Below are 18,495 nucleotides of genomic sequence, written 5' to 3'. Positions count from 1 at the left end.
CAATCGCACAAAAGTTGTGGAATAGTTTAATCAAAAGTGTGCGCCCGCTCTTACTCTTATTAGATACTAGCTTTCGCCCGCTACTCCGTCCGCGTGTTTTAAAAAAATGAGTAGCTTATGTGTTCTTCCAGACTATCCTCTACATCTATACCAAATTTCATCGAAATCCGTTCAGCCGTTTAGGCTACAAACTCTAACAAACATCCATCCATCCATCCGTCTAAGCTTTCGCATTTCTAATATTAGTATGATTAGTATGATTTTATCGAGGTATTGATGTAATACTCGTACATTATACTATAATCTAGGATACGAACAGATTAAAAATAATGTGTAGCTTACAATTAAGGTTTTTGTAGTTTTTAATTCACGTGAATGTTTCACAAGAAATAAAACTCTGTTGTATCAACCATACTCAGTCTTTTTTTTATTGCCTAGAAAGTGCATTTTTATTTAATAAAACAATATATTCTACTCTTTATGTTTAATAAAACTTACTGTTTATAACAAAATATGCTGTAATAAATTGTATGTTTTTATAAAATGCAATTTATATTTAAGTATCAGTGCACAGAAGTGCATAATTATCTGTAAATTATAAAGTGACAAGCACGCAACTATCACGCATGTGTACTCGTTTTACAATCGTATTTATGTATTCGACTGTACCTTGTATAGCTAAAGAATTAAATTTGGTACCCATTTGAACACGGTACAGCAATCCGTTAGTCGTAATGAGACCTATAATTATATACGTTTGTATGTAGCTGTGGCACATTTTCAACAACTAAAATGTGTAGGAAATCAAACACCTCGTCTGTGTTGTACAGTTGCGTTGACAAGTGAGATTTACTACTATTACGTGACAGTATCTCCAAGTGTACTGCCACCGGTTATGTTTAGAAACTGTTTGATAACGACGTAGATAGTGCTCTGAGTAGGCATTTCCATGCAACTAAGAGATGAAGTAGACATTGTCAAGGAACTCAAAATACGGTATTAATTATTACAAAGTTAAGAGGCCGTTTGCTAAATGTTTAAAGCTTACTTAAATATACCTTAGTAAAGAATTAATATATTCACTGGCAGTTATTAATTGGTGTCTAACCTTTGTTGTTGATTTCTGAACCTAAATAGATACTAAGGATATCATTTCATTCATTTCATTCATCACCAGCTGACTATACGTCCCCAACGAGGGGCTCGTAGTCTACCCTAAGTAAGGGTGATTAGGCCATAGTCAACCACGCTGGCCTATTGCTGGTTGGTTGACTTCACACATATCTTTGAATTTCTTCGCCGATATGTGCAGGTTGCATCACGATGTTTTCCTTAAGTGTAAGAACGTCGGGTAAATTATGTACATATGAAAATTCGGAAAATCAAAAATCACATTGGTACACGGCGGGATTCGAACCCAAGACCTGTAGATTACAAGTCAAGTGCTTAAACCACTGAGCTACCGACGATCTAAGGTTTCTTTAGGGTGTTATTTAACTGATTTTAGTGACAGTAAATCTAGACGATGGTACTCTCTTAATGACTCTAAGTAAAGAAGTAACTCTACCGAGTCTGTCAGTAAATAAGTTCTATATTATTTGTAAGTTAATTAGACCCGCTTGTCGTCTTAACATTTAAGCCATATAAACTGTTAGCAATCAGCTATAAAAGATTTACTTCCGCGATGCAACTGCCCAGGAAATAACACACTGGTCAGGTCGTTTGTTAGGCTTAACAATTCCTTTATTCTATTCACATAGAGTACTTCACATTTAGATTCGACCACTGTGAGTTTGGACTTAAGATATTTGTAAATAAAAAAAAAAAACAATAAGCCCAAATATGACTGATTAATTCTCAGTGTTTTGAGATGAAGAATAATATTCTTCATAATTATTATAGTTTCGACTACAATCACATTAGAATTGGAAGAAATACATAATATATACCTGTGGTAAAATTTAACGCTTTTGAACGTCGAGCAAAATAAGAATTGTTCTGCTGGACATTTGACTTTTTATACAAAAAACTAAACTTGGAGGAAATGGAAGCATTAGAAAAAATTACATACATTTTTTTACTGTAGTACTTTTTTAACAAAAGTGGGCAAACGAGCGGCGAGAACACCGAGGAACACGACGCCCATGGACATCCGCAACACCAGAGGAACTACAAATGCGTTGCCGGTTTTGAGGAAATGATAGGCTCGCTTCTTGAAGTAGTTTAAGTGGTTGTATTATACGACACGAGGCCTAAATACTGCGTTACGTAAGTCATGAGGTCAGTTTATAACACAACGATGACTGCGCAAATGTGCCAGATATTGTTCTCGAGTGAGGATGCATTTTCCGGTTACGTAAAGTGTGTTGAAAGATTTTATAACTTTATGGTTGTATTTAATAACTTGGTTAATGGTTTATTTGTTTGTATAAGTCATGGTTATGGGTTAATCGATTACTAGATATTTACGGGTTTGCATGCAACATGGAAGAATATATTATTCTAATGTTTGTTTTATAGAATTAAAAAAATATTAGGTTCAATTTAAAAGGTGTAACTGGAATACACTTATTGCAGTGTTACTTAGTGATATTATAAATGCGAAAGTTTAGAAGCGTGGATGTTTGTTTGTAGCCTAGACGATTAAACGTGTCTGGAAATTTGGCACAGGTGTAAAACTGTAAATCTGTAGTCTGGAATAACACTTTACACACTTTTGTTTTTTAATTCCACGCGGCTGGAGTCGCGAGCAAAAGCTAGTATAGGATAATTCGAATGTCATTGCATGTTTATTTAATCCCTCTCCTTCGTCCGTGTGGAATTAAAAAAATAGCAAATCACGTGTGGAAATCCAGACTATCCTCTACATCTATGCCAAATTTCATTGATATCCGTTCGGCAGTTTAAGCTACGAACTCTAAAGAAATATTCTTCCAAACTTTTGCATTTATATTGAGAAGTAAGATAAGATTAATCTAACATTTATTTAAGTACAATAGGTGTATTACCTAACATCGTTACTGATTATCCTAACAGTGAAATGAAAACCGCTTCCCCGAGCATTTCCTCTCACTTTCCACATACGTGTTTCGCTTAAGTTATGTTTGCCTTTGATGACATAAATGCACTGATTCCGTGCCAGACATGTTTATAGGATGTTCATGTCCGAATTTTATGATACTTTAACTTTTACCTGCAATTTATACGCGCGGAACAAAATAATTTAACAAATATTATAAATGCGAAATGGATGGATGGATCTTTGTTAGATTTTGTATCCAAAACGCCTGAACGAATCTCGGTGACATAGGCTACTTTTTTTAATCTCTTGCAAACGGGGTCGCGGGCGAAAGCTAGTCTATCTAGTCTATCTAGTCTAGCTATTGGTATTTTATAAATAGGTTTAGTAGTTTTTTTAAATCATTCATTATAAACAAACATTTCCTGTTCTTGGTATATAGATGAGGGTAAAGTGTTATGTCTGGTATCTTCTTCTTCTCGGCAGATAGAAAGGTAATGTGTTTAAGTATGTATGTATTTCAATTGTTAAAATTCCTATATTGAGGCTAGTAGCGAAGTTTATGACTTAACGCAATATATTTTATAATGTTGTTAGATCTATACGATAGATGGCGCTTTTTTAAATAACAAGTTAAGTTCAAACAAGAGGAATTTTTGCTAAAAATAATAAAACGAATTAACAAAACATATTGATATATTTATACCACATAAAAATATTTACACATGTTAAGTTATTATTTTAATAATTTACACGTGAATAAATTTTGTCCTACAAAAATGTTTATTTTTTCACAATTATCTAAGGTGCATTGAATTTCATAGCATCTAAAGTTTTCTAACTTGGTTCCTTTGCAGTTCTTAATAGGAAAAAAACTTAACTCAAAATATATACACAAATATTGTCGAAGAGACTAGAATACGGAAAAACCATTGAAACTATTAAAAAATATAATCTAACTGATTTGTCAGTAAAAACTTACTTTTGGTTTTTAGCATTTTGCACAAAACTATGGCGTTTTATCTAATATACACGTTTACTGTTTAATTACACTATCATCTTTTTGTACTACACAAAGTGTTATTTTTTATTTTCTTTACGTTTGAAAACTTAGAAGATTTCGCATTTCTTTTCCGTCTTTTCGGTAACCAAGTTTCCTTAATCAAATCGCTGCCCTTTTCTGCAATCATAATAACAGGGGCGTTTATATTTCCATTCGTAATAGCCGGCATAATACTAGCATCGATCACCCTTAAACCTTTCACACCATACACTTGTAATGTCGGATCAACAACTGCCATAGGATCAGTCGATGGACCCATTTTAGCTGTACACGATAAGTGATAAATAGTCATAGTGTATTGTCTTATCATGCAATCCCAATACTCATCGGTATACAATGGTAAATGTTTGCAATTTGGAACAGGCTTGTCGTTGAACCTAGCCCCAAGTCGTTTCATAGCCTTAGTTTCGCCAACAGCGACCGCTGCCTTCACACCTTCCCTTAAAACTCCCACATCATCAGGATGAGTTAAATAATTGTGATACATAAGGGGATATTCTAAAGGATTTTTCGATCGTAACTTTATAAATCCTGTACTCTTCGGTCTTAACATCATCGGGAAGATTCCAAATACATCTTTGTTTGTCAAATGACCGAATACTTCATCGTAAAATTCGTCTGTAATACTGTGGGCTCGTTTCACTTGTGTACCGCCATCTGATGGTATAGATGCAGAAGTCATCATGAATTCCATATCAGGCCAATCATCAGAAGAGTTTGCGTACTTTGTATTTATAAATGCAACTACTTCTAAACCAATATTCGAAGTTAGAGGACCATCTTCTGATATAGCGTAACGTAAAGCAGAATTGATGTTCACAAGTCGACTCATAATTAAGCTGATTGGATAATCGATTTCAAAGACCAATCCACCGACAGCGATGTGATCTTGCAAGTTTCTCCCAACACCGGGAGAATCTTGTATCACGTCTATACCTACTTCTTGTAAATGTTGAGCAGGTCCGATACCCGAGAGCATGAGTAACTGTGGGGAAGCTATCGCTCCAGCTGCTAGAATAACTTCCCGTTTAGCGTATACTATTTGCTTCTGTTGGTCTTTAATAAATTGAACTCCGTATGCTCGTTTTTGGTCTTTGTCTATTAAGACTTTTGTAACATGAGAGAATAACGATACGTGAAGATTTTGTCGTAGACGAACTGGTCGGAGGAACGCCTTGGCAGTGGAGCATCTGGTGCCTCGTCTCATGGTGAACTGATACCATGCGTAGCCTGTCTGCTGAGCGCCGTTCACGTCGACAATGTCGTAGCCCATTTCTTCACCTGCTTGTAGGAAGGCTGCTCCAATGGGTGTGTTGTAGGGTGCATCTTGTACTGTTAAGTAACCACCTGTAAAACATAAATAATTTTTGTCATGAAAAATCCACTTGAGTTGCTATTTTACCTTTGTGTTTCTAATAGAGTGATATATCTAGCAATTGGATTTTGTTTAAATAAAAACGGTAGCAATAGAATGCTAGTTTGCAAATAGTCGTATTATAAGTGGATATGAAATTATATAACTTAGTCTGTGATGCAGCGCACGAGTTACAGTCACATTATGGAATTTAGAAATGATGTGGTAGAGTCGTTTCCGTGTTTAAATGATGTTGGCTTACTTTGAACAAGAAGCTACATTTACATGTGTTTCTAATGTACTCTATTAATTTATTAACCTTACCTTCACTATGATGTCTCTTATCCTTCGCTAAGTACGGATTCCTTTGGTCTTCTGATTTCTTGAAGTAAGGTAGCACGTCTTCGTATCCCCAGCCAGGGTTCCCGAAAGCCTCCCACTGGTCGAAGTCTCTCTTGTTACCGCGGATGTAGAGCATTGTGTTGAGGACTGAGGAGCCGCCGAGAACTTTGCCCTTGGTCCAGCTGCAACGTTTGTCTTTCATCGCCTGGCACGCGGAGTCTTGTGGTTGAGTTCTGGAATACAGAGCATTGCATGTTTTGAATTGTGTTAAGAGGTAAAATTTGTTGTTCTTTAAAGCCTTGTAATGTTTACGTCTTTTTTTAAACGTTGAGATATGATAGATCTCAATCTATTTCGAAAAAAGACATGTATGTTATGTCGTTATTGCTAAGATAATTCTTGGTCTTTTTAAACTTCACCAGTAAAAATGTCATATTTGTCTCTTATACTGATATATTTACAGCTATAAGGTGGGAGAATACTGGTTAAAAAACTTACCGGTATTTCCAATCGAGTTTACTTTTATGAAGATACAACGAGAGTAGAGGAACATCACTGATATCCGTCTCATGTCCACCAGCTTCCAATAGCAGTACATTCCAACTTTCCACCTCCGACAGTCTATTCGCCAGAACCGCACCAGCAGATCCTCCACCGACTATAACAAAGTCGTATTCTTCTCTCAAGTATTGCTGGTTGAAAGGTCTGTTCTCAGGATCTAGTAGGTCATAGTTGAAGTAGGCCATTGCAGCGAGCATTGCTGGGATGAATGTCAGTTTGCTGATCCCGGCGATGGTGAGGGCGGACTTAGCCGCAGCTGCGGCCGCCGTTAGTACACCCATGGTTAATGAAACATTTCTTCACCTGGAATTATATGATACTTTTATTAGAACAGAGTAACAATTTTACCGTTTTATGCTGACTACATCATGGTATCTCTAAGAGTAGGTGCACACCTTTGACTAAACTATCACACAACGATTGTGCGATCGTCGATTGTTTCCCAGCCAATTCAACTGTTTAGTTGCACAACTAAAAATCGAGTAGTGTGTGCACCGCTATATAAGCTGTATACAAAGACTATCTTTGCCTCGTTTCAAAGACAATATAGGGGATGACAATCTATACTATTATAATTAAGCGTAAACACACACTTCTTTGTTGCCTAAGATGTCAGCAATTAAAGCATGTTTTTGAATAATTCCTTTTTTATAAAAGGCCCGACACTTACGTCACACTTTAGGCTATATATTTTCACGCCATTAAACCTAGGGGGAAAATAATTTGGATAAAAACCCTAATGGATAGGGACCATAAGCTGCTGCCAACATCAAGCTTGCCATGGTTTGTCATCATGTCATGTCATTTTGACATTTGCAATTGATAATTTTACACATGTAAACAATGTAATAAAATTTTCATAATATTACGCGGATGAAGTCGCACGAACAACTAAAGCAAGGTAACCATGAAGATTCACGGTTACCTTGCTTTAGTTGTAAGGCGATTATGTACAGTTTGCTTTTCACGCTCGATCGCTGACGATGAATTAAATATTTTACAGTAATTGTAAGGTTAAGACTTTAAGGTTAACCTGTCAGTCGAAATGTTTATGTTTATACACCTTTAGAGTGCAAGGTTGCCAACTAATCCGTGACTCGTTGCAGTAGTTCAACTGATTAGTTGATCTACTGCACTTTACGAGGTTAACCTGCTCTGGATAAAACAAATGAATGTTTGAATGCGAAAAATATAATGCGTTCAATAATTTAAGGCTTTTAACTTTTTTATCTTAACTATATTTATAGTAAAGTATAATTTGAATGAAAAAAAAACTTGTCTCAAATCTCAAGGATATTACAAGTAATTTTTTCAATGGAATCAACTTAATATTTTACTTTCATTTAAGCAATATTTTATATTATATACTCAGTAATTATATGTTATAACGCCGTCGGAGTTTAATTGCGAAAAGTGTGTATTTAACAGGTTAAATATGAAATTTGTCAATTTTATTTTTTGCAAGTTTGGAACGAATCGTATGTAAAATCTGTACTTTTTGAAATACCTGGTTATTATTTCATCAATTATTTTTATATTATTTCACTATTCATAATTTTAATAATGAGAGCAGAGACACTTATCCATTTGAAGAGTTATAAACCTTTTCTATAGACAGCAATTTCATTGATTTTAGATATTGTAATTTTAAAAAGATGTGTTTACCGATTGCAATATAAGGCTCGGTTAGTATGTGACAAGTGTTACTGTGTTGCTTAGCAATAATTGTGTAAGTCGCCGCAATGTCTTGCACATATCGCGAGGTGTCGCGACCTTTGGCCCATCTAGGAAGGTTCGTGAAGGCCTTATATCATACTTCATATTAATATGTCGACTTAACAAAAGTTGAAGTGAATGGGTGATTGTTACTGCGTATTTCGATTACCTGATCTCGGTGATATTTGGCACAGATGTAGAATAGTATGAAAGTACACATGTAACAAGAAGAAAGTTAGTTATGAATGTGGTGTAGAAAGTTATGGATGGATTGCACCAAAGGTAACATGATCAAGGGATTGATGACTGAGATGACGTATGATAGAGTTGTTCGGAGGACGAAATCCAGGTGCCCCTACCCTACGGGAGGAAATGATGATGAACACATAGAGAACGTTGCGGAAAATAGAACAGTTGGAACCGAACTAAAAACTGACTGTTTTTGTTAAGGAATAACGACTAAGATAGTATAAAAATGAAATTGCAAAATCATAGATTGCTTTCAACAAACTTGTAAATGCATTTGTCTTATTATGCAGGTAATGACATTGAAGATTGTTGTAGAAAAACATATCTAATCTCGGTTTTAAAATGAGATGCGATTATTTAAAAAGTCCGTTGACCTTTCACGTATAGACAAGGTTAAAATTTTTGCTTGAAGTAAATTTATGCGTAAAAGTTATGGAAATATTCTCTCTTTTAACAAAATAAACGTAAAGAATGTTTAGGGTCAATTTAAAGCTTTTTAATATCAAAACTGTCAGTTGAAAGAAAAAATGATAAACGCACGAAATATTAAAAAACACAGACTTCTATGGTGCAAATAAAACGGACTCTCTGTCTATACTTGTTGCATAAGAAGGCTTCTTTTATGCAATGTTGTAACATAGTTGAGACTATGTCATGAACCACTGTCTGACCTTGAGAGTCGCTTTCACGATATCACATATGTTAATGATTGAAACATCTCTTGATAGTGTTAAATATAATTTTCTAAGGTTGTAAACTTGCATAATTTTACTTCTTACTAATTATAAATGCGAAATTGTAGATGGATGGATGTTTGTTAGAGTTTGTAGCCTAAACGGCTGAACGGTACTTGATATCTGGAGGATAGTTTAGGAGAACATATATAGGCTACTCACTTTTGTTTTTTTTTTTTTAATTCCGGGCGTCTTGGGTAAAGCAATAAATCTTTTGCGGTTTTTCATTTTTTTTTAAATTATTTTTAGAGTTAATCAAACTTTAAGATAATTTCTAAATAGCATTGGTTTATTATCTAGTTTTTATTCCGTTTTTAAAATTAAGAGCGAGTGCACTTCTTTGGCTAGTCTGTTGTGCGATTGTCGATTGTTCCCCAGTTTCAACTGTTTAGATCCACAACTTAAAATCGAGTATTGTGGGCATGTCCATATAAGGTCATAGGAATCATAGCGAGACTAAACAATTGTGCGATAGTTTAGTCAAAGGTGTGTGTTAAGTGCGTACTATGTGTTATTGTTCACTGTACTGAATATACTAACCATTAGCCTACTTTTGTAGGAAAACATAACATGAACGCACATTGATATGCCTTCCTAATGTCTATGATTTCCTGGTAACTTCATTTTATTGTTGCATAGATTACAAAAGCGAAAGACAATAAACCGTATTCTATTATCGTTAGCAAAACTAAAGTAACTGTGAAATCCGATTATTTTTAAACAGCAAAAACTTTGGTAAATAACAGTTGTTAAAAAAAATGGGACCTGCAAGCACTACCTTTCGGATAAAAAAATGAATTATCAAAATCGGTCCACTAGCGGCGGAGTTATGGCGTAACATAAAAAAAACATACAGACGAATTAAGTACCTCCTTTTGGGAAGTCGATCAAATATTTGTACTTTACTTCATCCTTCACATTCACTCCAATTATGCAGGTGTGCTCAACATTTTCCCACATGGTTTAGCATCTGTGCGTTTTAACAATAACATGTGAATTAGGTCGTTACAACGGTATGTCAACTCATAATTATAATGTTTCTTCATCAATCAGAACAATGCAATTAACAATAACTTACTGAAGTGAACACGTTAGCAATGGCGTCAATTCCCTATATCTTATGCCTGTTGTCGACATTTTAGACATATTGTCATCCCTCAAATTTACTTTGAAATAGTTGAGACAACAATTGTATTTGTTATCTAAGTCTATTAATTTCGCAATAAATGGACTTCCTTAAAATAATGATGGTAAAGGTTTAAATGTTAAAGTATATGCAGATGTTCCCAACATTTTATTCCCAGGTTAAATTAAATAAAATGCAAATCAGTAATTTATTTTATAATGATCGTAAAACAGTAAGAGATAATTTAAAAATGCTAAAACGTTCTTAGTGTTATCAATTTTCGTTAAATTAAAACAATCGGTGATGTATCCGAATTATGTTTGCAACCTCTGGTTTAGGTAAAGGTAATTACGGTTTACGAGATTACTATGACAAGGTCCTGATTAAGGTAGTATGGGACAATAAAATTGCAGCATTAAAATAATTGAATTCATTTGCATAGTGTCATGTAATAGCGAATAATACATTATTGCGATACGATATAAGGACTACTTTTATATTAAAAGTGTCCAAACCACTTGGTGACCATGACTTACATTTGTTGATTAATTATGTCCTGATTTTTTTACTGATTTGACTTTTTATTTAATCTAGAGTACTTGCTAATTTTGACACCAATAGTACATTTGTTACTCTAATCCTGTATATTGATTTGCGAACGTGTGATGGTTTTTTTTTTTGTTAATCTATAATATATTCTAATATAATAAAGCGTAAACACACTATTTAGTTATGTATGATGTAAGCAATTACAATATATTTTTGAATAAAAACTTACGAAATCCTTAAGGCTATATATTGTCACTATTAAAGTTAGGAGGTAAATAAATTGGTAAAACCCCTCATTTGGGAAGGGGACCATAAACTGTAAGCTGGTAACATTAAGGAAGCAAGGTTGCTGTGGTAACGGTAATTGTTATCCAATCAAAGGCCTTCGTTGTCATTTGTTCATTTGAATTTTTGACATTTTCAATTGAAAAACTGACAATTGTAAAGAAAAAAATAAAGTTTTTATATTTTAATGCGGATTAACTTCATTTTAATATTATAAATGCGAAAGTTTAGATAAATGGATGTTTGTTAGAGTTTGTAACCTAAACGGCTGAACGGAACTCTACGAAATTTGGCATAGACGTACAGGATAGTCTGGAAGAACATATAAGCTACTCACTTTTGTCTTTTTTAATTCCACACGGACGAAGTCGCGGGCGAAAGCTAGTAAGATATAAATTTGACACTGTAATGTAGTAGAACGCACACAATCTCGTAACGCAAATTACCAATAGGCCTCTAGACTACAAGCGGGTCAATAACGAAACCACCATACTCGAAGATACGAAGCGTGTAATTGTCTTGAAATTCTTAGCAAATATTTATACATTCATCATTCAATTAAATATTAAAAGTTTATTCAATCGATTGCAAAATTAATTAGTAGAAATTTGAATGAAATATTTTAATAGTATAGCTAAAGAGATTAATTTTTATGTAATGTAGACTTTTTTATTGCTTGGTTAAGGATGTGCTAGGATATGGTTTATAATACTCGAATGGCGGGATTTGAACCCTCGACCGCAAGATCGGTAGTCCCTATCCAAATACCATTAGATTATTGGCACTTGATTTTTTTTGACACTTGCTTTATTGACATTTACAATCTAACTAATATCTAATCTAACTTCTTACTAATATTATAAATGCGAAAGTTTAGACGGATGTTTGCTAGAGTTTGTAGCCTAAACGGCTGAACGGATTTCGGTGAAATTTAGTACAGGTGTAGAGGATAGTCTGGAAGAACACATAGGCTACGCATTTTTTTTTCAATTCCACGCGGACGGAGTTACGAGCGAAAGGTAGTAAGTTAATAAACTTAATAATAATATTTTTTTACTTATTTCGTGTTACAGATATTACACATGTGATTTTTACGTTTTTTGTCTCCTTACTTTAATTTTTACAATTACAGGCCTCCAGCTTGTCACAGGCTTTCAGTGACAAGCTGGAGGCGGCATTAGCTGAGCCTTCTCCTTTTGGCCACGAATTTATATCTTTATTTTTTTTTTCAGTAACATGATTTGTAAGTTGTGTTCTTTTAATTTATTTTCTGTTCTATAAATAGTGTTTTACTTTTACGTTACTTTACTTTACTTAAACAAGTCGAACTGCCATATATAAAAGTTTGTAATACTGTCTGCGAGTACAAGATATTTTTTGTAAAATAAAACAAAATGTGATGGTAAATTCGATTATGTAATATCGATCGTGCTGAGCAGAGCAGACCCACTTTCATTTATAACGAGAGTACTGGGTGTGTTGTAGCAGTATGATGTATTGGTTTTAGCATACTACTTGTTACCCGTCACTTTGTCTGGATCAAGTCAAAATATACTAAATAATTTGCATGATATTCCAAACTACAATCTTTATTAAATTTAATCCAAAATCACTCAGTCGTTAAGAAGTAAATCTATACTATTATTAATAAAGCGTAAACACACACTTAAGGGGTAAATATTTTGGATAAAAATCCCAATGTGCGAAAGGGTCCATAAACTACAAGCTGTCAACATTAAGAAAGCAAGGTTGTCATTTGTGCATTTGAATTTTGACATTTGACAAATACAAACAATGAAATAAAGTGATTATAATTTCATGCGGATGAAGCCGCACGGGAACAGCTAGTAGTATATAAGAAATTTGCGTCGCGCTGTCCTTATGTAGGCTTAAATCTTTAAAACTACGCAGTGGATTTTTATCCAATTGTTTTTAATAGAGTGATTCAAGAGGAAGGTTTATATATATAATAGACATATAACATAGTAGAGAAATATCGATAGTTTTAGAGGTTTTTAATGTGATTGTCATTGTATCCGAGCGAATCCGGGTATGTGTCAAGAAGGGTTACATTTCATTAATCAAAGTTAATTATTAACAATGTCTAAACTTGATTTTACCTGATTTGTATTTCCGATTAACACTACTTTGTTGCTACGATCATAAGGAAGTACTGGTCTAATTATTGGATCTTATCGCGAAGACACGCTAGTTTTTACCAAATGTGTTCACTTATGTAATATTTCTCTTTTATAGTCGTTACACAAATCCGGTGTACCGTGATCTTGTTATTAATTGAACTAGCTGTTCGACTTCGCTCGCGTGAATTTAAAAAATATAGCCTATGTTACTCACAGATAAATTATCTTTCTAAGGGTGAAAGAATTTTTGAAATCGGCCGAGTAGTTTTTGAGTAATTCCAATACATACAAAAATATAAACATTTCCTCTGTATTATATTAGTATAATACAATAAAAACCACATCATTGAATTATTTTCTATTATCAATGGATATGGAAAAATAACTAACGATCGACCTCAGCTTCGCTTGTGTGACAATGTATATATGTTTCATTTTTCTTAAAAGGAAGGGTATGGATTCTTGTCTCTACCCTTTCCGTTGATGTTAAATATATCTAGGTCAGTCAGTGATAACGTAACTTTTTAATGGTGAAAGAATTTTTAAAATCGGTCCAGTAGTTTTTGAATTATTTCGATACATAAAAAATATAATTCCTCTTTATAACATTAGTATATATTAGAAATGAAAATCTCGATTCCTACATCACTTGTAAGCTCGTTATTTTGTGATTAAAAGCTTGAACCTTATATTTATCAACTTAATCTCATCAAAGATAACATAACTTAATAACGTTTCTAAAATCTTAACAGCGTAAACGAAAGATACATTTATGCATATTAACTAATTAATTTTTACAATGACAATTATTAAATTTATACTTACAAGTATAACACAAAAACAAGTCCACAATGAGTCACAACACAAGAAACAAACTCCGTATACGCGCGGTTCCAACGCTTTCCAACACCATACTGTGTGGCCCCTGCCGGCTTAAGCAATGCTCGCAGTGAACGGTCAATGTTAACAGGCGTCTACTTGCTACATCGGGACTACCATATTACTAGAATCGACTTACGATCCCTATAGTTACCAAAACAAGTACATGGGTACATCAGTCCTAGAGAGAAACGGATGGATTGGGTAAAAGGTGAGATGAAATGGTGATGACTGAGATGACGGATGATCGATGTAAAGGACGAAAACCTGGTGCACTGACCCTATAGAAGTATGATAAGGATGGGAAGATGGTGATGATGATAATGTACCCAAAGTACTTCCTTATAGAACAAAGGATTTTGACCTACATCACTACATATGCCATGTCTATAGCTAATATTTTGCAATTTCTGTGCGTGCAATGGTGTTTCCACCACTAACTGTAACTCAGAGTCGTTCATAGTTAACTTAAGCAGTGTATAAGTGGAGATTTCTAATAAATTGAGGATCTCCCTCAGTGACACATCGATAATAAGTAAGACAGTAAGTAATCAGATTATATGAAATCGTTTCCAACACCTACTTAAGGTGTTATTACGTAAGTTTATTATTCTACATTTGTGAAATTTTGAAAAGTAATTACTAGTTATGTATAAAAATCACTTGTAAACATAATTATTCTAGTGACTAAGCTTTTACAAGGTTTAAAAGAATCGAACCTCAGACACTGTTGACTCAAATGAGTCACTCAGCTAACGACTTCTAAAGGAAATCCGCGTAAAAATTATCTTCAAAGGCTTCAAATAAACAGAGCGCTACACGACGGATGTGGAACGGACCACATAGTAAGCGATTTTGTACCTTTTGTAAAACATTTTAAGGTTGTTAATACATACTGTTTCTTTTCATTTTGTAATCTATGGGTTTCCAGTATTTGTACTACAGACGCAGTCTTAAGGCGACTTACGCAAACTTGAATGTCAAAACTATACGACATATTTGACCCTATTTTTATAAATACTTTGAATATCAATTAAAAAGAAACAAAAGAGGAACATTTAGCTGGCGATTACCTCGTATCGATAACCGTGTTTGCATTTTAGAGATCAATGTAGATAGAGCTACGGAAGCTAGCCTTTTGATCCAACTCATTTGCATTTTTAAGTACCATTCATATAGAATCTCGTTGGTTGGAATTGTAATCTCTTCTACACAGCAAGATATTTGAATTATGACATAAATAATCATAGTTCATACTAATATAATAAATGCGAAAGTTTAGATGGATGGATGGATGTTGGCTGAACGGATTTCGATTAAATTTGGTATAGATGTAGAAGTTAGTCTGGAAGAACACATAGACTACGTACTTTTGTTTTTTTTTTAATTCGACACGGACGGAATCGCGGGCGAAAACTAGTTATACATATTGCAAACTATGTTGTCTACGTGCGTCTCAACACATATTCGCTTTCAACTTCTGAATGTTTCACACAAGTGATACTTTCGTAACAAGACTTGACAGCCTTAACAAAGTACAAGAAAATCAAACTTAGTAAAAGTCTTTTTCTGATGAGGATTTTTTTCTGGTGGTATAAATTTTGATATGATTGTTAACAAAGGAGCTATCGATTATTTTTCAGGGTTTATGAGTCATAGAGACCAGGCTTAAGCCATCAGCTGGCGATGTTCATATATGCAGAAACTGTATTGCTGGATTACAACATATCCAGTGCTCCACCTTTTTATTATTAGACGTTTTTGTTGATCAACTTAAATAATGTTATTTATTCTTTTCTGTCTAGACATCTATACATATAATAGAATTGGAGTGTCTGTTTGTAATATCAAAAAAAAAAAATCCAGCTTTTAATTTTTTTCTGTATTTCGGGAAGATGTTGTATTTGCGTTGCTGATAACGATTTTAGAAACTTTTCATCCGTCTGTCTGTCTGTCCGCAAGTCGCGTTTGTTCCGGACAATCTCCGAAATAGCTGGGTAGCTGACGTAGACAAGTATCTTTAAGATTACTTTTTTACCTTAATACTGCGTGGACGAAGTCGCGGCAACAACTAGTGTATCATAATTTTGAAGCTAGAACGTCAGTTTTTTAAACACTCATCGGTTTCAGAGGATGAATATATCGATATATGGTTAAAGAACAATTTACCATGACCTGGAAACTGGTGATAGTATTTTTCACAACATTTTGACATACTGCCAATGATCTAAGAAACCTTACGATTCCTCTACGTAATAAATTAATCCATTCGCAAAGCCTGCAATGACAAGGCTCTTTGCTTGGTATCGGACGTTACATTACTAGGCGTCTCCTTTTTGAAATGTTGCGAAAAGCCCGAGGTGACAGTGTCACTATGTGCATATTAATAAGTCAGTTCAAGTTCGTGTAACAGTTTTGGATATTAGATATAGACAATTAGTATTTGCTCTCTATGTTGTAGTTTGTCTGCACTAGTGTTAAGCCCTGGATTTTTATGTGAACATAACGCCCGGTGTCGCTTAATTCTTCTGTGTTTAACTGTTAAATGAATTCTTTTTTTAATTTTGTCCGACGTGTCAACATATTTTATCCTCTATTTTGTGCACCGTACTCTGCTCGTCAAGCCCTTTCATTTGACGCTCATTGTTAGATTAGTTAGACTTTTTCTTATCCCTTTTTTATCTCCATTTAGTCAGTGGTAAATCACGTTAAAGGGTTATGTCTAAAGTTGGGTACTGACAATATAAAGAGTAGTGTAACATGTTACACGTTGTACTTAGTGTACTGACTGCATGAATGCTCGCGGTGTATCATGATACCGTAACAGCAGTCAGTACCTAGTTTAAATGGTTTGCGGTTTTCTGTACGTAATAATTATGCACGTAAAATGATATAGTAAATTGTACATAAATGTTGTTATGTGTTTTCCAATTGTCCTACTTTTGAATAGTTATGTAATGGAGGACTTTTTTTTGTGCAGTCACGTAAGAACTTCGCGGTCACTGATTCACAGATTGTAAGCAGTGTTTTAATAATTTTATTGCCGTTTTACACAAGATCCATCTATGATACGTTTGCTTATGTTAATTGAAAAATCAGATTCTATGTAGTGGTTTCTATTTTTCTACTTGTAAACTATTATCTATACTATTATAATAAAGCGTAAACACACACTTCTTTGTTGCCTAAGATGTCAGCTTTTACAGCATATTTTCGAATAACTCTTTTTTTAAATGAAAAGCCCTACACTTACGTCACGCTTTAGGCTCTATATTTTTACGAAATTAAACTTAGGGGGTAAATATTTAGGATAAAAACCCTAATGTGGGAAAGAAACCATAAGTTGCTGTCAACATCAAGAAAGCAAGGTTGTCATTACGTCATGTCATTTCGATATTTGTAATTGACAAATGTAAACAATAAAATATTTTTTTTATAATTTCATGCGGATGAAGTCGCACGGGAACAGCCAGTTACTAATAAATATTAGTCCATACGGATGAAAGCGAAAGCGTGCCCGTGTCTCTGCCACTAAGCGTCAGAGGAACAGAAGGGTGTAGTGGCTATCCCCCATTACGGGAAGAATCCCACATAACTACCGCGTCCTCCCCGGCGCGGAGTATTGAATGCTTTATTCCCATCTGAAAAAAAGGTGTAAATAATAGTCGGGAAGAATGCAGACTTGTCATATTTTTTTTAATTTAGAGTACATTTGAAATATCTGAGGCATTTATAGTAAGAACCAAATTATTAATCTTTCTATGTTTTTATTTCTTTCGGAACAAGTTGGCCTTAATTAAGGCCTCGCCATTGCAATGGTGAATGTTGTTTAAAAAAATCGACACCAAACTTCCGCAATTTATTTATTTTCATATTTAAATTGTAATTTTTTTTCTAAATAAGATTTACAATGAGAGTCACAATGTTAAAGTTAGACGCAACTTAATTATCATTAATTCATTAATTATAAGTTACAAAATAATTACACATTGGAATTATATTTAACATGGTTAATAATGATGATACTCAGAGTCGTTCAGTGGTCATTATGAGAGTCCCGTCATGTTAAATTTATATTACTACCGAGTACTAATAAATAAATGCCATTTTTAGTACATTTGAGTTTTTAACAACGCTATGAGTAAATCTAAAAGAGTAGTATGTTTGCAACGGATAAACTCAAAAACTACTGCATCGATTCCTAAAATACTTCAACGTTTAAAAGGCTACATTATGACTGAGTAACAAAGGCTATGTTTTAATTTTTTTTTAATTCCATGCGGATGAATCTTGCCTGTATAGGTATTGGTATTGTTTCGTTAGATTTGGCGAAATGATGTTACTTTTGCATACTAAATGAATGTTAGGAAACGCTTGGTAACATTTTCCTATGGTATATCAATTTAAATTTATTGAATATGATGGTTTGCCTTTTTTTGCCCTAGAGGAATGCTTTATGCATACTGCCGTCCCCGGG

At 34.1% G+C, this 18,495-nt stretch overlaps 2 protein-coding genes across 2 annotated transcripts in view; one reads left to right on the top strand and one right to left on the bottom strand.

Annotated features, from left to right (window-relative positions):
* The window catches only part of LOC106107315 (flotillin-2), a 164,263-nt gene that overhangs the window by 98,665 nt on the left and 47,103 nt on the right, over positions 1-18,495 (top strand). The window lies entirely within an intron of this gene.
* LOC106107259 (glucose dehydrogenase [FAD, quinone]-like) lies at positions 3,764-14,047 on the bottom strand. Its single transcript, XM_013288038.1, has 4 exons — positions 13,965-14,047; positions 6,277-6,642; positions 5,761-6,011; positions 3,764-5,429 (listed from the first exon to the last, which is right to left on the bottom strand). The coding sequence occupies exons 2-4, from the start codon at positions 6,618-6,620 to the stop codon at positions 4,075-4,077; spliced, it is 1,950 nt and encodes a 649-aa protein (XP_013143492.1). The 5' UTR covers positions 6,621-6,642; positions 13,965-14,047; the 3' UTR covers positions 3,764-4,074.

Source organism: Papilio polytes, unplaced genomic scaffold (genome assembly GCF_000836215.1).
Source record: "Papilio polytes unplaced genomic scaffold, Ppol_1.0 DF824269.1, whole genome shotgun sequence".
Classification (NCBI taxonomy): domain Eukaryota; kingdom Metazoa; phylum Arthropoda; class Insecta; order Lepidoptera; family Papilionidae; genus Papilio; species Papilio polytes.
Note: the sequence above shows the minus strand (reverse complement) of the source record. Positions and strands in the feature narration are given on the sequence as shown.

Excerpts from the sequence above, each read along its gene's own strand:
- LOC106107259 (XM_013288038.1), bottom strand. The coding sequence starts at position 6,620 with ATGGGTGTACTAACGGCGGCCGCAGCTGCGGCTAAGTCCGCCCTCACC. Across the intron at positions 6,012-6,276 it reads AAACTCGATTGGAAATACCG|AACTCAACCACAAGACTCCG; the intron begins GTAAGTTTTTTA and ends TCTGTATTCCAG. Across the intron at positions 5,430-5,760 it reads TAAGAGACATCATAGTGAAG|GTGGTTACTTAACAGTACAA; the intron begins GTAAGGTTAATA and ends TATGTTTTACAG.